Source organism: Triturus cristatus, chromosome 11 (assembly GCF_964204655.1).
Source record: "Triturus cristatus chromosome 11, aTriCri1.1, whole genome shotgun sequence".
Classification (NCBI taxonomy): Eukaryota; Metazoa; Chordata; class Amphibia; order Caudata; family Salamandridae; genus Triturus; species Triturus cristatus.
The window spans coordinates 1,133,038,432-1,133,058,540 of NC_140594.1; the positions used below are offsets into that span (position 1 = coordinate 1,133,038,432).

The window sequence follows — 20,109 nt, forward strand, 5'->3', positions numbered from 1 at the left end:
CGCTGGCAACTGCCAATACACAGCTATAGTCACACAAAAAACACAATAAAAGTGAAGTTATGGTTACAAAACAAAACAAGAAAACCACTGATGTGCTTAGGTGAAACCTAGACTTTCATTTTCGTAGCTGAAGAATGGAAATGCTGGAAAACGTTGTTGCGAATTGGCTTAGAGGAACAAATAGCCCGATTTCAGGTACACAAAGATCTTTTTCCCTCCACGGTGAGAAGATAATACCAGCTATGCGCTTCAAGGACACTTTCAGGAGAGACGCCAGACCAGACGAGGGAAATATGAACTGTGGAAGTATTCCTTCTGAACAGCAAACCCCAGGAACTGTGTTTCCTGGTCATCGATTGGCACATGAACATATGCATCTTCAAGATCTCTGCACCTTAAAGATCTAGAATGCGCATCCAATCGAAGTGTTGAAGCTTTGAGGAGGTTTGGTAAAGCACCAGCATTATGCATTTTCTTATTTTAAGCCACATGTTCGTTGTTATCAAATACAGGTTGGATCCAAACTCCTTTTGTAGGTTCTCCTTTCACACCCCAAAGAACCTCAAACAGATTACTTTGTTACTAGGTATCTAATGACTCTCGCCACCAATTGGTTTAGTTGGACAACACACAAGTCTCAAGTTCTCTGTGTGAAACTATTTGGATTTTGTGGGTTGTGCATTTGTAGGCAATGGCTTGAGCTTTAGTAAGTAGCAATTCTTCACGACAGAGGGTATTGATACGCCTTTATTACCACACGCTAATGTCGGCTGCAAAGCTCGCTTACTCGAAGCAACACTGAGAATGAAGTGAGGTTGCTTGGGATTAGCAGGGAACTTCCCTGCTGAGGGCAATACCTGTAAGCCGGCTCTCCACCTTGAAGGTCAATGTGAAGGAAATTGTACTTTTGTTAATGTTGCTGCGGAGATGTGTGCGGGTAATATGATTTATGGTATAGCTACGCATTCGACCCAATCATAAAGCGAGTAAGAGTATTTATGTATAGTCTACTCACTCTGGCTTTTATTTCATGTACTAACAATTGTCAGCCTGAGATCTAAAGCTGATCAGTCCAGTAAAGACCCAGGACCGTCGGCTGACCGCCAGGCTTCGATCAAGTGACCTGAAGCCTTGATGAGTGCCTTACCAAGAGTAGAAGGTAATACACAAGAGCTGTACTATCCAGGTCATCTGCACTCATTATCTGAATAGACTACTGGTAATAGTAGTTTACGAATCTGAACACAAAGGTAAGAGTAGTATCAGCAAAGGAGAGGTGTGGAACTGGAGCTGTTGCTGATGTACAGTAGGTTTGTGTTCCCTCCAAGTCTATCCTACAGTTCACATATAAAGAGCTGAGGCTGGGACATGCTCAGATACCTCTTTTTGGCTGACACTACTACAAGTGGATCAGGATAAATAGTGACTGCTGTGGGCAGAATGTTGTAATCAGAAGCAGGGTAACATCTTCTTGATGGCTTCCAACCGACCTGGCACTGGTGGGATTTGCTGACTAGAATGAGAGCTTTGTTGCGGTGTCTTAAAAGTGATGTAAGAAATCTACAGTCAAAGGTCAATTTAGTTTTGATGCTTCTAGTGCAACAAAGTCATAAAATGTTAAGCTGCTGTCAACTTGAAGCATTCTGGATAGTGTCCTTGGACAGGATCTCAGGGCATTTGTGGTCATGGACGCTTCTGATTCAAAGTTAGGTCGGAATCACTGACCTCTCTCAGACTGGATCAAAGACCTTTCTAATTAGAGTCCTTGGAGTATGCCTTCTTGAACTAGCTCTTCTCAAAGGAAGATGCTGATAGACTGTACAGATGCAGTGGAATCTCAAACACAGATTAAATATTTTTCTTATCTCATAGGATCAAGTGAGAGGAAGAAAATACTAGAAATTATCAATGTGCAACATTTAACATCCGATTTATCTCCAATTTGTGCCTGCAATAAAGAAGCACGCTTGGTTCGTTTCGGATCTTTATTTGAAAACTGAGCAGTGACAAAGAGGACATTAAATACAGTACAGCAGCTGTGACGGCATCATAATGCCGAGAACATGTGAAGAGGCTTCTTCGCACTGATGATCTATGGCAAGTCTTTAGGGAACCTTTCTTGTGTATATGCATGTTCCAACTCGGGAAAGCAATCTCCAAACGGGCCGAGAATTCTAGGGGAAAATGAGAAAGTCATGAATAAAGAGATCTACACAGCTCTCACCATTACATACTACCATCATTTACTACTCAGGAGGTCACAGCTTAATTAGTTCATTAAAATGAATAAGACCAATGCAAGAGATGACCTACCTCTGTAACCTCCAGCATCGTTATGTACATTGTTTAGGCGTAACCCTCTCAGGGCACACCAGCATGACACAAAGCAAACCACTTAGGTGAACTTACACTCTGTGTTCATTTTATTTTAGATATTTAATAGAGTGCAGACTTAAGCCTAACAAACAGTCTTCTGTTGCAGCAACAGCATCTCAAACATGAGACTGCACATACAGCTGAAAGGCGTGTGAAGTCCACCGGATGCCGAATCACAGAAAACAGGGTGTACTGGGATGGGTGGAGTGTTAACACACAACTGTGACATCAGAAGCAGCACATATTTTGCATGACACTTAACATTAAGACGCATAAACATTACTCCACTCATGCTCGTGGAGCTGATGTGAAGAATCAGAGTTCTTTGGATAAAGTGCTCTGGCCTAGATTAGAATTCTGGTTTCTGAGGTCCAATGCCAGCACCCTAAGGCAGGCACACACAGGATGGAATAGTTATTTGCTGGTAAATAAAAATATTATATCATCATTAATTAAATCTATGCAATTGGGACAGTTTGAAGAAAAAATTTAATTTTGTACGTACTTGGATTTAATCAGAAGTCAATGATCTTATAAGAAATTGCTGTCTTGAGGATATTCTATTAATGATATCAATTCTGCATTACAGGGAAGCAGTAAACGCAAATCAATTTCTTTGTAACCAATTTATGAGAAACTGGCAGTACTGCACTGAAATAACTAATTAATTCAGTTACTGGTCATACTGAGCAGAGATAACATATAATCATTACCACCATAGAACATTGGAATGTTTTAAAATTGGATAAAAATAACAAATAATTTAACAAGTAATAGCCAACACCTTTAGATTGCAACAGACCCAAAGACAAGAAATGTTTGCAGGAAAGTGTGACTGAGGGAGAAAATGGCTGATGTTCTTTTAAGTGTGCTTTTAAAGCAGAGAGTTCATGTCTTCACACGCAAAAGAGATTAAACGCAATAAAGGTGTTCTTATTTGCATACACCTGCTTGGAAGAGCAGAACGGTTGTGCCTAATGTATGGCTAGATTTGGTTACCATGGGAAGTCCAGACGTTATTACAGGTGCTTTGATGTGCTAAAGTGTTCTTCAAGTGGAAGAATCCAGTGTGTACAATTATTTAAGGATATCCGTTTGTCCAATCATTTTATTAACAGGGATTGTGTTTTATAAAACATATCATGCATTGACTGGACTCAATACACTTTTGAATTATTTCGGAGCTGTTGTACACAAAGTGCGTATCTTCATTGTTTTATACAGCGTTGCTACTAACTACTGCTGCATAAACAGAAACACTCACAAATACAAGTAAAACACTTTTCATACATCAATACAGCTCATCTAGAGTGCTTAAGACAGGCGATGAATTGAATTTGCTAGAAATCTACAAGTCCACCCCCATATTTTATTATTCAAACATCAAGCACCACCCAACCGTAGCTAGACTATTTTTGATTTAGTTTTGTCCTGTGGATTAGTGAAGCCCTTTGGAAAGTGGTGGCATTAAGGATCCCCCAAAGCAACCTTCCCTTCTAGTGTGGTAGAAAGCGCATTCAGACATCAATCACCTCTTCACTTATAAGTATGAGGCAGATCGAGGGCGCATAAGGAATGGCGACCAAACATTGCCGCAATGTTTTGCAAGTCCAATAAGGACGAGCAGATGGGCGAAGGAGAACACGAGCAGATTGTAGCAGACCTTCAAGGGTAGGTTCTCCTCAGTAGCACCAGGACCATGAAAGAAGTCAGGTAGGAGGAAGGAGTGAATGATTAGACACTGCAGGAGTGCCAATTGACAACCTACATAGAAGCACAAGCGATCTCACCTGGTCCATGGCAAGGTGAGTGGAAGCACCCTGTCAACCTCCTCCCCGTTCCCGACAATGGCCAACACGTTCTACCGGCACCTTCGGTAGGGGGAAGTAGGAGACTGATTACACTTAAGACATGCCTAGCACCATTTTTACATTGGCTTGGTACTGTGGATTTTGTCGTTTATTAAGGCAGTAGTAACAGGTCTTACTGCTTCGAACATCAATTTTACTTATTCTCTCAAAGATGAATGATAAACAGATGCGTCTTTCCTGTACGAATCCACATCTGAGACGTCAAAGATAAGCGCTGAATACGGCAAGTATACCCCACGCAGGTGCTAGTTTACCAGTACAGTCAAACAGGGTGAGCATCACTCCTCTGAGTGCAAAACCTTATCCTCAACTGCTCTCGGGTCCTACTATAAGGCTTATAGGGGTACTGTTACACCTTGGAGAGGAATGCTCAAAGGCGGGCAATGAGCAGGAGCTGCACTGCTCAGTCCTACCTGGGTTGTAGGTACACTTTCTGCGAAAATCTGTCCAACAGGGTGAAACTACAGGACTCCACTAAATCGTGGGAATCTAGGAACTAAATGATTTAGAGTGAAAAAGATCTTGACCTTGTTGCAGTTTGTTAATGTAGGACCAAGGTGGGGGGATTTTTCTGCGTGGGTACAGAGTGGAGGCTTTGCATGTTAACGACGTGTCTTGCATTTCATGTTGGGCTAGTGCAGTCTCTAAAGGGCGAGGGGCAAAGTATATCTTCTTTAGTCCAGTCCTTGCAGCAGCGATTTAGTACCTTCAGCAGTTTGCCCAGCAGCTATTTCAGGCCAACAGTGTGCATGGCCTTGGTAAGGTTGCTTTGTTTTAATGTGGACCACGTTGCAGACTACCAGCACACATAGTTGGGTGTCTAAGTTATGGGTGGCTTATTCTGAGTTTGCAGGGTTGGAAAAATGCACAGCTGCCACAGCACGTATTTCTGTGGTCAACTTAGATTTTTCTTCTCTGTGCCTTCAGAGTGCAACAAGCAATCTTTACAAGAAGCACCCATCCAATGTTCACAGAGGAGCAGAAAGGTCAGAGTTGTCCGATAAGTGATAGCGGAGGACTATACCTGTGGCCTCTAATCATCAATGTACTCGAAGGGCTCTGGCGGCTCCGGCTCCTGTTCCTCCTCCTCAATCTTTGGCCCATGAGCAGCCACCGGCTCCACAAGCTGCTCCTCTTCTTCACTCGTGTCTCGTAGAATGATGATTCCTCCAATAGACAGCTGGAAGACAAGAGAACACCATTGTATCTTGTACTCACTACAATTTCATCACAGCACGAAAATGGCCTTTCAAGCGACAGCTGTGGATATCTTTTCAGCTAATGGAGTAGAGGACTTCTCCATTCCCCCTACAAACGTGAGGATGATGTGGGTTTAAGACTACACCACAGAGACAAACCAGACTACCATGGGAGTCTTGCGATATCAACTCACCACCCTTCCTGGGGTTCTGCATCACACAAAAACGTATTTAAATTCTCAGGTAAAGTGGTGATAACTCCCAAGCCCCCCACTTGTGCTTTTAACCAATGTGTTAATACAAAGCTCGTAGAAATGACAGTGCATCCAAGCACACAAGAAAAATGTTGTGCCACAACATGCCGGCCAACTCTTCACAACACAACTGTGGAGATGAGGAGCAAGAACTGGAACTTATTTACAATTAATGTTGTACCCTCACCATTTAAACGTTTTACTATTACCAGACAGGGACCTAAAAAAAGAAAGAAAGTAATGCATGGTAAACACCCAAAGCCAGCTTCTTGCTCTCCATTCCCAGATACTGCCATCTGAGACAGCAACAATGCAGCAAACTGTGACCAGGTGCACAATCCTGTCTAATACAATTAACTGCGAATTCTTAAACGAAGGCAAGCACAGTCAAGGCGAGGGTGTGGAGGTAACCGTTTTGGGAAACAGCATCTTGGGTATTTCAGTCAAACCCTTCAACTTTAGTCACACTATGGGCTCCACAGTTAAGAATACATAAGAACACCGTGCAATAAAACTGAGTGCAATCAGAAATGCTTGCGTCGAGTTGCTGTGCCAAACTGGATATATGCAACTGTGTTGTGTGATAAGAAACTACACTCTTCTGTTTTAAGGATCTCCACACCAGGTATGGTTCCAGACCACAGCAATGGAAGATGATTTAGACCTGGTAGACTGAGCTTTAAATCCCTCAAGGTATGGCTCTCTCACCAATCCACACCAATAAGCGTCTGATTAGGAACCTTGCCACTTAGAAATAAAAGTCCCGGGTACTGTTTTTGGCCAAAAGAAAGGAAAAGTAATTTACTTGCAGTGAAAGCTTTGAATCACTGGAATCGTTAAGTCAAAGAGTAAGCCGTCCCACCCATATGCAGTATCATGAAACACCTTTACGACCGATAAGTAGGAGTGCACATATTTAACTTTTCCTTTTTTACAAGGAGATCTTCAAGGAGGTAACTCAAGATAGTGATGAAGATAGTAGGATTTCATACCGAAAAAGGTGAAAAGGGCACAACCTGGAGCAGGGTGGGCTACTGAATCTACTAGCTACCAAAATGTTCACTGTAAAACTTTATCTGGCGAGCTGCTGCCTTTGCTGTTCCACGTCTTATTTTATTTTTTCCCCTTTTCAAGCGTTTCAGAAAATATAATCTCAGGCTATTTTTGAACTAGTGATTTAAAAAAAAAACTAAAAAAACAATAACCCACAGCTTGGAAGACTACAAGAAGCACAGGTTCAGGTGGACATATTCAATATACAGGCAGTATATTCTCCTGTATGGCAGTCATCTGTAGAAATCAGCTGGGCTGGTACCAATTCTCTCTATATAGTCACATTCTCCACAAATGATGTGTCAGTTCAGAATCAGTGAATGAAGAGCCTCTAAGGGGTCAATAACAAACATAAGGTTGCAAATTAATCTCACATTCGTCCTTTCTGAGGTTTCTCTGGTAGACCCAAGATACAGAGTTCCACTGACTTCTCAACAATGTTTGGATATAACTATAGAGTGTGCTGTTCCATGGTGAACGTCTAGGCTACTATATTCGGTACCCAGGCCTCTAAAGGTCAAATGAAGCCTCTCATCGAAGCATGAACCCTCACCCTCCAAGAGGTGTCATGCTTCATCATTGGGCTGTGCTCCTTGTTGGGCTGGCGCTGAAATGCCCAACGGGCCCCACCAAGGGGCTTTTTGGTGGAGAACCTTTATTCCTGTCTCATGGTCAGCAGTGGTCAAGACCAAATGTACACGGAGGGAAAGCATGTGATTCTATTTGATGAGAGGGGTAGATTGACTAAGAGTGGTAAATAAAATTAACTAGAGGTGCCCAGTCCAATTCGTTTATTCTAGGGCATCTGTTAAAGGTTAAAAACAGAGGGAATATCCAGGATGGAGTAGTTTCTTTTCTGTAACTCCAGTTCTGTAGTAGGGGTATCTCTGTGATAGTCATAATCTAGTGAATAGTCCCGCCCATGTGCGGGGACCCCGGAGCAATAAAAAAATAATCTCTTAAGGTGTCAAATCATGCAGACCTGCATCCACCTTTAAGAGAGAATTTAATTTAAAGACAGATAATGTTATGTTATGTTATGTTATGTTACATACATTTGTAATGCGCACTGCTGCCCCAGCAAAGGGGCGTCCAGGCGCACGGCAGGTAAAAATGCAACACCACAGGCAACACAACAGGAAAGAGGAAAAAGAATTTGTTAAAACAAAAAGGTTTTTAAGGCCTTGCGAAAAACTAAAAGATCATCCAGCAGGCGCAACTCTACAGGGAGGGAGTTCCAGAGCTCGGCTGCTCTGACCCGGAAAGAACGGCCACCAGCCCGACACAGCCTGTAACGGGGAATCACAGTGAGTGCCTGACCCAAGGATCTCAGGGGCCGAGTAGGCACATACCAGGACAAAAGATCCGCAAGAATAGAAGGGCCTACCCCCCTCAGAATCTTGAACGCCATGCACAGCACTTTAAACTGAATTCTGGCCCGGATAGGCAGCCAGTGCAGTGATCTCAATGTGCTGGAGGCAGAACAAGAACGGGGTAGGCCAACAATAGCTCTCGCTGCAGAGTTCTGAACACGTTGGAGGCGGGTGACCTCAGCCACATTGGACCCTACCAGAAGAGAGCTGGCATAGTCCAGGCGAGATAACACTGTCGCCTGGACAATCAGCTGCCTGGTGCGATGGTCAAAGAACTTCAAAACAGGGTGAAGCGACCGTAAGATACCAAAGCAACAGGCTGCGATTTTCTTCGTGTGGCCAACGTAGCTGAGGGAGGGGTCCATCCATACTCCTAAGTTCTTTAATTCCGTAACCGGAAGGGGAGCTGGCCCCAGCTCCACAGGCCACCACCTGTCCCCCCATAGCTCCGATCTCTTACCTACGATCATGATCTCTGTTTTCTTGGCGTTGAGCTGGAGACAGTTGTTCCTCATCCAGCTCGCCACCGCCCTAAGTCCACTCTGAAACCTGGGGGCATCCCGGTCGGCATCCCCGCTGATCGTAACCGCTAGCTGAGTGTCGTCAGCATATGAGACCATAGTCATGCCCCATTGCTTGACGACCTCAGCCAGCAGTCTCACGTAGAGATTAAACAACGTGGGGCTCAGCGAGGATCCTTGCGGCACCCCCTGTTTCAAAGGATGGAATTGGGACTGGAACGGTGGAACGGCAACGCTAAAGAAACGATCGTCTAGAAAAGACCGGAACCACTGGAGGGCAGGTCCACCCAGCCCAATCTCCTCCAGGCGATGCAACAGGATAGGATGCGAAACAGTATCAAACGCGGCGCTCAAGTCCAATAAGACGAGCGCTGCTGTCTGTCCCGCATCCATCACCGTGCGAAGATGTTCAGCCATGGAGAGGAGGGCGGTCTCCGTGCTGTGTCCAACACGGAACCCATTCTGGGTGGGATCCAAGATGTTAGCATGGATAAGGTGGGCAGAAAGAACTTTGTTGACATGGGCCTCCAACACTTTAGTCGGCCACGGAAGTAAGGAGATGGGCCTATAGTTTTCAGGTTTCTCTGGATCCAGAGACGGCTTCTTCAAGATGGGAGAAACCACTGCCCGCTTCCAGCTAGCGGGTACCGTGCTTGATTCCAACGAGATGTTAATCAGGGAGTGAACCACGGCCCGTCCCACAAACGACTGCTCTCTAAAAAGAGTCGCAGTAAGGGGATCAGCGGGGGACCCTGATTTGACCTGCAGAGCCAGGAGGTCAAACCCCTCTGATGTCAGCGGGGGCAGCACGTGCAAGGTGGTACCACCATAGATGTTGATCGGAGGCTCTGCCGGAGGCCCTGTACAAGGGAACGTCCGATAAATATTTTCGACCTTTTCCAGGAAAAATCGAGCAAGAGCCTCACAGTGAGAGGTGGAACCAGTCGTCGTGATACAGGCACGCTTTGCCAAAAGGTCCTTCATCACTTTAAAGATGGTTTTAGAGGGGTTGGAGCTGTTGCCAAATTCAGTAGCGTAGTAAGCTGCCCGAGCTTGGCAAACAGCCCGATGGTAAGCTTTGACGGAGGCGAGATAAAAAGCTTTCTTCCCGCTATCGTACGTCTTCCGCCAAGCCCTCTCTGCTCGCCTACACCCACCCTTGAGAGTACGTAAGGCACCATCGTACCACGGACTGGAGTCCCTGGAGCTGACTTTACAAGCGGCAACAGGGATAAGGGCGTCAAGCGCCTTGGAGATCCAGGAGCAGAAATTCTCATAACCTGAATCAACCAGCATCGCAGGTTCTAAAGGCTCCTCGGCGAGGACACGATGAAAGTCCTCCAGCCGTAATTTACTCCATTGCCGCCTTGTAACCAACTTTGCCGGGGGAACAATAACCATTCCTGGCAAAGGGGTGCAGATGGTAACCAAAGAGTGGTCCGTCCAGCCAAGAGGTGTAACGGCGGAGACAACCGCGTCTGCCAAATTAGTGAAAAAAGGATCTAAGGTGTGGCCGCCTGAATGGGTAGACTGACGAACCATTTGCACCAGTTGAAGGGCCTCCAGGTCGGCAAGAATACCGCTAACCGAGGGGGAGGTAAGGTTCTCAAGATGTAAGTTGAGGTCACCCAAAATCGAGAAATTAGAACAACCTACCACCAAGGAACTAACCACGTCGGGGAAGGTCGCTCTAAACGCCACATCACTCCCAGGGGGGCGATAAACCACCATCCCCGAGAGTGTAAAATGTGGGGTGACCGAGATCTTAAACACCGCACTTTCACATCCCATCATAATGCAGCCTATACCCACAGGCTACACTGTCCAGTACTTCAACTAGAATTCCATCAACATCCACAAACAGCACTGCCTGTCCAGCTTTTCTCCAAGGGAAAAACACCCTGCCTCTCCCAGCAAAAGCCTCTGGAATGATAGAGAGGAAGGAATGACAGACAAGCCCCATAGGCTGCCATTATGTGGCTCAGAACAGGATACTGTGCCTTTAAGAAACTTTCCAGAACTTTCCCAGTATCCCAGAATGCACAGCAGGTCCCTTTTACTTTCAGTTCTTTTTGAAGGCGTAGCACGCCAGACATGTAGCATTCCTTACATGAATATTCATCTCTCCACCGGGGAGGAGGGCGGGCGCTTATGACTATCACAGAGATAGCCCTACTACAGAACTGGACCTGTAGCATTCCTTACATGAATTTTCATCTCTCCACCGGGGAGGAGGGCGGGCGCTTATGACTATCACAGAGATACCCCTACTACAGAACTGGAGTTACAGAAAAGAAACTACTCCTTCTGTAGTAGGGGATCTCTGTGTATAGTCATAATCTAGTGAATAGAAAGGCAAGCCCATCCCCACACAACAACGGCGGTGGAGAACACACAAGACAATACCACTACTAACAAATTTCGCAGCGAAGCCTGCCCAACCTGAGCATCTGCCCTGGCATCCGTGTCCAGACAGTAATGCGCAGCAAAGGTATGGACCGACTTCCAAGTGGCCGCCTTGCAGATTTCCGCAATCGGAACATTACGCAGCAAAGCCGTCGTGGCAGCTTTGCCCCTGGTGGAATGAGCCTTAGGTTTACCCCCTAAGGTCTTATTAGCCTTTTGATAACATAATTGTATGCAGGACACAATCCACCGAGAAATGGACTGCTTAGAGGTCGCGAGACCGGTCCTGACTGATCCATAATTAACAAACAATTGGTCTGACCTACGAATATCCTTGGTCTTATCCAGATAAAATTTCAACACCCTCCGAACATCCAGGGAATGGAGAGACCTTTCCGCTGGCGAAGAGGGATTCTGAAAGAACGTAGGTAAAGTTATGGTCTGGTTGACATGAAAATCAGAGATAACCTTAGGAAGAAATTTAGGGTGAGTACGCATCACAACCTTAGCAGCATGAAATACAGTATAAGGTTCTTGACAACATAATGCCTGAAGTTCACTCACCCTGCGGGCCGATGTAATGGCCACTAGGAACGCCGCCTTCCAGGATAGGTGCTGCAATGAAGCCTTGTGAATGGGTTCAAAAGGCTCCTTCATCAGTCTGGACAGCACCACATTCAAGTCCCAGGAAGGCGAGGGAAGTCTGACAGGAGGGAACACTTTCTTCAAGCCTTCCAAAAAATCCTTGACCACAGGGATCTGAAAGAAGGAAGTCTGTGAAGGGCATTTCCTGTAAGCAGTCAAAGCAGCCAGATGAACCTTAATGGAATGGAAATTAAGGCCAGACTGCGCCAAATGCAAAAGGTACGGAAGGATGACATCTTCCTTACATGTCGTAGGATCAAAGTTCTTGGACTTACACCAGATACAGAACCTCTTCCACTTATAGGCATAGGACGTCCTAGTGGAAGGCCGTTTAGACTCCTTCAGTATGTCCATACTATCTTCTGGTAGATTCAGATGGCCATATTGCACTATTTCAGGAGCCATGCCGCCAAACTCAAAGACGAGAGGTTGGGGTGCACCATCCGCCCCCCAAACTTCGTGAGAAGGTCCGGCCTGCACGGCAACCGTATGGGAGGAAGGAGAGACCGGTGAAGTAGGTCCGTGAACCACCACTGTCTGGGCCATTCCGGGGCGATCAGGATCATCCGCGCCCTGGACCGGGACAGCTTGATGAGCACTGCCGGAATCAGGGGAATGGGTGGAAAAGCGTACAGAAAGCTGTTCGACCAATCGATCCATAACGCATTCCCCAGCGTCCCCCGCTGGTAGTACCTGGATGCGAAGTCTCGGCATTTGCTGTTTTTGGCGGTGGCGAACAGATCTACGTCTGGAGTCCCCCACCTTGCGAAGACTTCTCCTAGTACTTCGTCGTTTATGACCCATTCGTGGTTTTCCTGAATCAGCCTGCTCAGTGCGTCCGCCTGAGCATTCTGTACCCCTGGCAGATGCGTGGCCGTAATCCTCAGTCCTCGGGCCAGAAGCCAGTGCCAGATCGCCTGCGCCTCCTGCGACAGAGTGCGCGATCTCAACCGCCCCTGCTTGTTGAGGTAATACATAGTGGTTGTATTGTCCGTCTGTATCAGCAGCGAGTTGGTCTGGAAGGACGGAAGGAAGGCCTTCAGTGCCAGGAAGACCGCTCTGAGTTCCAGGAAATTGATGTGGTACGTCGATTCCAACGGGGACCACTTTCCTTGAATCTGCAAGTCCCTGGAATGCGCTCCCCAGCCTTGGAGAGACGCATCCGTCACGACACTCTTCGTGGGAATGTCCTTGTGGAAGGGAACCCCCCTGAGGAGGTTTTCCGCCGAACACCACCACTTCAGAGACTGAAGAGCATGTAGAGACAGCCGTATCTTGTCGTCCCAAGAACCTGTCTTCTGATCCCACTGATCCTCCAAGCACTCCTGCAGTGGTCTCATGTGCAGCCGTGCGTGAGGCGCGAGTAAGATACAGGAGGCCATCGATCCCAGCAGCGAAGACACCTTCCTCACTGTCGTCGATGGAGCAGTCCTGAGGTCCTGAGCCTTCCGAAGGAGTGATAACCGTCTCTCCTCCGAAGGAGACACGCTTGCTGACCGCGTATCGATGGAGGCTCCCAGGTACTGTATGCACTGGACCGGAGTCGGGACCGATTTGGACATGTTGACGTGTAACCCCAGCTTGTGCAAGAGAGCGCACATCCACCGGAAGTGTTCTTGCGCTTCCGAGAAGGATGATGCCTTGATCAGCCAATCGTCCAGATACGGGTACGGGTAGACAAACACCTTGTTCCTCCGCAGGTGTGCCGCCACCACCGCCATGCACTTCGAGAAGGTCCTGGGCGCAGACTTTAGCCCGAATGGTATTACTGTGTATTGATAGTGATTGGCGCCAACTTCGAATCGCAGGAACTTCCTGTGCTTCCGTGCGATGGGCACATGGAAGTACGCATCCTGTAGATCTATGGCACAGAGCCAGTCTCCCCGTTGCAGCTGAGGGTAAATCTGATGCAACGATACGAAACTTCTCTCTGCGAATCCATTTGTTTGCCTGTCGCAAATCCAGAATGGGCCTGAACTCGTTCTTGTCCTTCTTGCGAACGAGGAAGAATCGAGAATACAGACCTCTTCCCCTTTGAGACAAAGGTACCTCTTCTACCGCCTTTTTTCTCAACAAGATGTCTGCCTCCGCCTGGAGCTCTTGCAGCTGAAACCGAGAGCTTACCGGCGGAATCGCTGGAGGCGGGCTGATAAACCGAAGACTGTATCCATTGCAAACAATATTCAGCACCCACTTGTCCTGAGTAATTTTTCTCCACTCTGCCGGAAAAAATTGAATGCTTCCCCCCACTGGAGTGGGTAACGGTTGAGGGGGAAGTAGTCGCTCAGGGCCGAGACCCGGCCGGGCCCTTGGTAGTGGTAGCAGCCTGCTGGCCTCCTCTACCCCTCTGGCGTTTCTGGAAGGGCTTCCGGAACTGCTGCTGTTGGTGCTGCTGCTGTCCCGAGCCCTGCCCACGCCCTCTGCCCGTAGACCCGAACTGCCTCTGGAACGGGCGCTTCTTCTTCTCGGCCTTCTCCAACCCGACAGCCGCCAGGGTCTCCGCCTCCGCCTTCATGCGGGCCATCTCATCGTCCGCATGTTTTCCAAACAGGGTTTCCCCCGAGAAGGGCAGATTGGCTACTCTGTGCTGGGCCTCTGGCTTGAGCGACGTCAGGCGCAACCAAGAGTGACGCCTCTGATGGACACCATGACAGTAAGTGTGCGCCGCCAACAAGGAGACATCCGCTGCCGCACTGATGACCTGGTTCGAAACCAGCATGCCCTCTCGCACCGTTTCCAGGAAGTCCTCCTTCCTGTCCCGGGGCAGCAGGTCCGCATACTGTTGGAAGGACTCCCACAGGGCCCGGTCGTAGCGTCCCAACAGCGCCCCCGCACTTGCCGCCTTCATGGTGGTAGACGCGGTCCCACACACCTTCCTGCCCGCCGAGTCCAGCCAGCGGCTTTCCTTGTCAGGCGGGACCGTCGATGAAGGTGCAGTCGCATGCTGTTTCCTTGCTGCCGTCACGATGACAGAGTCCGGCTTCGGGTCCATCCGTAAAAAAGCAGGGTCCGACTCCGGGGCCCGATACTTTTTCATGAGCCGTGAGGGAGCGGATTTCGTCACCGCGGGGGTGAGGAACAACTCCAACGCAGGTTCCACCAGTCCCGGCACTAGAGGTAGCAGGGGGCGAGACAGGTGTTTTTGTGGAGAGTCTCGAATATCACGGACGTCGTGGGTGTCGGTACAGTCACCGTGATGCCCAGCTTGGCTGCCCCCCGCAGCAGCACCTCCCGGAAGGAGACCAGATCATCCACCGGAGACTCCCTAGTCCCCGGTGAGTCCGACAGAGTCGGTGAGAAATCCCTGGCCGAGGACCTTGTGCGCGACCTGGACCTGTGCCTCCTATGGCGTCGTCCCGATGTCGACGACGACGACCGTCCACGACTCCGCGACCTTCTCCTCCTGAAGGAGCGGGAGCGCGACCTCCTCGGCTTTGGCCTGTCCGCCGGTCTAGTCGGGCCCGGCGACCGTGGGTGTCGCGTGTGAGAAGTTGGCCTGATGTATGATGTCACTAGTTATAGTGTACACCTTATATCAGTCCAAATACCCTTATGGTGATTGGTTGTAAAGTCAACCTTATAGACCAGCTATCCTAGTGGTAGCATGGACAAGAGCAGTCTTAGGCTAAACTCTGAATGGCATGTGAAGCCAGCTGTGATACCATATATAATCCCTTGAATACCAAATGAAAGGACACCACAACAGATATATATATAAAATAAAGTGTATTTATTCTAAGCAAACCCTCAGCACTCTTTATGAGATTAGAGGTAAGTACAACACAGTCTTATTAATGCATACAGTAAGTCACACAGGTAAGTAATACAGTTAGGCCCTAGGGGCCACGCAAACCATATACTAAGTAAGTGGTATAAGAACCACTGTCACGGAAATAGAATAGGCCTAGGCCTAGGGAATCGCTGGGGCTACACTACACTAGCGTTAGTTAGGAAGTGGGAGGCCCACGGGATTCGTGTGCAGAGTGGAAACACTCACGCGTAATGCGTAAAAGTCAATAGCAATAGTACAGTTTAGAAAACGGTAGATTTAGGACACTTCCGGAGTAGCTAGGAAGTTGAGACTTGAAAACTAGACACTAGGATAGTCACTATCCTGATGAGCACCGGAGTACCCAAGTTACCTAGCCCACAGGCTGCGGGTGCATAGGGGTGAAGATGCGTCGTTTTCGTCGTCGACTCCTATGGATGCCCGAAGAAAGATGCTGACAGGCAGTCAGTGAAGAGTGTCCGGTGGATCCCAAGGCTGGGATCAAGAAGAGAAGAAACCTGCAAGCAGAAGGGACAGAGTCAAGGTCACTAGCCAGTGACCACGTGGAACCAGGAAGGAACCAGGCGATGTCGTGAAGAGTTGCAGGTGAAGGTGAAGCTTGTCGCTGCAGCCAGGAGGACCAGGAAGCGTCGAGGACGACCAGGAGGCGAGCTGTCCCACGAAGGCTCTTGCTGTCGGCGGCGTCGAAGTTGGACTAGGACTCACCAAGCCTTGGCAAGCGGAACCCACGAAGAACGAAGGACTTGCTTCTGGTGCAGACCAGGAAGGTCTGGGGTGCTTCTTCTTTGCAGAGAAGCGGGAGCCAGTCTGGAGGAGCCAAACCAGCGCAGAAGATTTCAGGGTGCGTCGTCACAGAGGCCACTAGCCAGCGGGCAAGCAACCGGACAGACGCGGCAAGCAGGAAAATGCTGAAGGGCCCCACGCAGGACTCGTGGAGTGTGGGCGGCTGATCGTCGGTGCAGATGGTGCTTGGGGTTGGGGCTTCTCAATCCCCGGTGCACAACTTCGAGGGTACCTCAGAAGCTGCGCTGTAAGTTACTAGCCACTTTTCCCAGGTAGCCGGTCCCACGTCGCTCGTCGCCTCCACGGATCTCAGCTCTGCTGCAGATGTGGATGAGGGTCGGAGAAGTCTGGAAGTCAAGGCTCTGGTCGGGCTCTGCAGTCGGTTCCTCGTAGAACGGTCGCAAAGCATAGGGTAGTCTCTTGATGGTGCCTGTTTGCACAGGGTAGCCACTCCTTGGCTACAAGGGAGATTCTTCAGTCTTCTTCTTTCGTCGAATGTCGAAGGTCCAGAGTTTCTGTTCAGTTTTGCAGGTTCAGGATAATCTAAAGTCTTGAGGCCCAACTCCCACTCTTATACTAATCTGGGGGGCTGGGATACCTGCTAGGTCACGCCTTATGGGTGGGACCTGGGAGGGGGTGGTTACACCCACTTCCCTTTGTCCAGTTTCGCGCCAGAGCTGGGGCTGGAGTGCCCCAGCGCCGGTTTGAACTGGACTATGCAAGGAACACCTTGTGTGCCCCAGGCATGTCTCATTCCTTTCAGCCCACCCTGCCCCAATACACTAAAGGCTGTCTGGGGAGGTGCTAGCACCTCCCCAAGCAGGAAACCTATTGTCCAGGCCTCCCTGGCTGGGATCACTCCCAGCTGCAGGAGGTCAGACTTGTGTCGTGGCAGCAGCATCCATTTTGTGATGCTGAGGCTTTGGTCAGAGGCTAACAGTTGAAGTATGATTTTAACATGTCTTTCCCTCTAGAAGGGGGGAATAATATTCTCATGTCCAGAAATGGCATGGGGGTATTATTCCCTAGTGTTAGACACCTTACACGACATGTTTTGATAAAGCCAAACCATAGTTACCATAACCGTTTAAGATTATAAGGCACTTTAAGAGTATATGGTAGGCTATATCATAGAACAGCTATAAGGACAAGGTTCCGAAAGCTGCAGACAGGCTCAGCTCATGCTAGAGCACCATCTCACATGTTACCAAGCACTCTGCCTCCAGGATTGTCAAGGCCTGCCATAGGAGTGACTGATAGGTACACATGTGTCTATATGTAAGTTAGGTATAGGAATACTACACCTAAGCAAGGGGTGATTACACGACCTTGCCCCAGCTGAGTGATCAGCCAGTTGTGTCTGATTGGAAGGCCAGACCAGGGGTGGCATAATACATGCTGCAGCCCCTGGGAGGCCTAGGGTACACCTATGCCCTGGGTACCTAGGGTACTCTGTACAGGGTCCAATAAGGTGATCCTTACCAATTGGGAGTGTACCTAGGGTACATGGAGTCCATTTTAAAGAGAGAGCAGACAGCCTGAGACCCTGAATGGCAGGATCTCAGGCCAACTAAGTCGAAAAACCAGCTAGACACTAGGCAAAAAGTTGGGGGTAACCATAGTCAGATATCCACCTTCCTACACAACCCCCCCCCCCCCCCCAAACGAAAGGAGATAAGGCTGGCCTTGACAAGGTAAGCCTCTATTGCCTGAGTGGCCATATAAGGAAGAACCAGCACTGGCATGGTTACCCCCTGTCTCATGGTCCACTAAGCAATCCCTCATCCTAAAGATATCATAGGGTCTCCACCATAGGGAATCTCTACCTTTGGTGTGTCTTTGCAAAGTAAAAGGCTGGTGTTGAGATGGAGTACTGAAGTGAGTGTCCTCAAAGTGAGGCCTCAGCTTCCTCCAATCATCCTCCACCCTGGATGCCTTTCTTTCTCTAACTGAGTTGCACTGTGCTCTCAGGGTCAGCCTCTGGCTACCTAAAGCTGGAGGCTGGGCCCCTTTTGTGGGCTTACTGGAGGGACAGGTCAGGTTTGGGGCCCTAAGGTCCCATGTTTGCCTGTGCCCAACAGAATCCCTCTGGGGGAGGTCCCTAACTACCTGTAAAGGGGATCCCTCAGGAATGTTTTTACTCATCACCTGGCTAGGGCTACTAGCCAGGCAATCCTCATTCTTTTGATGGGGGGGTTCTTGTGGACAGGGGCCCTCTTGGGGTCCACTGGCCTCCCTGACCTCTGCAGCCCTGGGCTGACTGAGGCAGGGTAGAGAGAGGCAGGCTACCTGCACCAGACTGGGTCCCACCTTGGAAGGGGCCACTGACATCAGAGGCTCTGCCAGGCCAGGCCTGGCTACCTCTGGGACAGTTCCTTCACAAGGGGTGAGGTCAAATCCCTGAGGAGGCTGACCTTTTCCTAATGTCTGGGGAGAGGGAGACTTTTCTTCCTCCCCACTACTCTCTGTTTGTGTGGAGTGATCCATAGTTTCAGGCTTCACTACACCTAGGTCAGTCTGAGTATGGACTGAGACCATTACAGCCCTGCCAACCTTTTCAGGAAGGCACTCAGTTTGTGTTTGAGCTGTGACTGACACAGCTCTGCCAATTTCTACAGGGAAGTCTGTCTGTGCCTGGGCTGTGGCTACCACTGCCCTTCCAACCTTTTCAGGGAGGAAAGCTACTTGGACAGGGGTTGTGACTGGCACAACCCCACTACCCTTTTTGGAAAGGCCTACCATTTTGGAATGGGTGTCTTGTTCAACTCCAGCCCAAGCTGAGAGTTCTAAGTCATTCCCCAGTAAGCAGTCCACAGGTAAGGTTGGAGACACTGCCACCCTTTTAGGGCCAGTGACACCTCCCCAGCTGAGACATACCTCTGCCATGGGATGACTGTTCTGTTTGCCATCAATGTTAGTGACCTGGTATGAGAAACCAGGCAAAAGCTGCTCAGAGGGAACTAGCCTATGGGCCACCATAGTGATGCTAGCTCCAGTGTCTCTGTAGGCCTCAGCTTTTCTACCATTGATGTAGGGTTCCTGTCTGTACCTACCCAAAGTGTTGGGACAGGCAGTGAAGTTGGCAAACCCCATGCCACCATCACAGACAAGAGTAGCTGCTGCAGGGGAATTGGCTAAGCCAGGATACCCCTGTGTTCCCCAAGAAAACCCAACCAAATTTTTGGGGGCACTCCCACCACCTGGGGGATTACTGCTGACAGTAATAGGTGGTGTGACAGGAGTAGTTGGAGGAACAGTTTTGTTTTTAGCCTGTGGACAACTGCTGTCAGTTTTCCAATGCCCAGGTGTTTTACACACATGGCAGTAAGGCTTTTTAACTGTGGTAGAGGAGGGAGCTTGGGACCCACCACCCTGTGTGGAGTTTTGGGGCCCTGAGGAAGATTTCTCTTTTGCTTTATCCCCACCCTTCTCTTGAGGCTTGGTGGTATCTTTCTTTTGGTCACCACCCTGATTTTTAGGCCTAATCCTGGTCCTGACCCATTTATCTGCCCTCTTTCCCAATTCTTGGGGAGAGGTCAAATCTGAGTCTACCAGGTGTTGATGGAGAAGCTGGTTCTGACAATTACTAAGGATCTGCTCCCTCATAATCAAGGTGTACAATCCTGTATAGTCCTGCACCTTGCTGCCATTTAACCAACCTTCCAAAGCCTTAGTGGCACAATCCACAAAATCAGACCAGTCCTGTGTCTGTGTCTTCTGGGTGTCTCTGAACAACAACCTATATTGCTCAGTGGTTAAGCCAAACCCATCTATCAGAGCACTCTTCAGGACTTTGTAATTGTTTGCATCCTCATCACTGACTGTGAGGAGCTTGTCT

General features: G+C 48.8%; 1 protein-coding gene across 1 annotated transcript in view; it reads right to left on the bottom strand.

Annotated features, from left to right (window-relative positions):
- Positions 1–1,971: 1,971 nt before the first annotated feature.
- PSMD1 (proteasome 26S subunit, non-ATPase 1) overlaps positions 1,972–20,109 on the bottom strand; it is a 386,750-nt gene continuing 368,612 nt past the window's right edge. Inside the window, exons 24-25 of the mRNA XM_085635741.1 lie at positions 5,272–5,427; positions 1,972–2,174 (exon numbers count right to left, since the gene is read on the bottom strand). Coding sequence (XP_085491867.1) covers positions 5,281–5,427 — 147 coding nt within the window. The 3' untranslated portion in view covers positions 1,972–2,174; positions 5,272–5,280. The remainder of the gene's footprint in view (positions 2,175–5,271; positions 5,428–20,109) is intronic.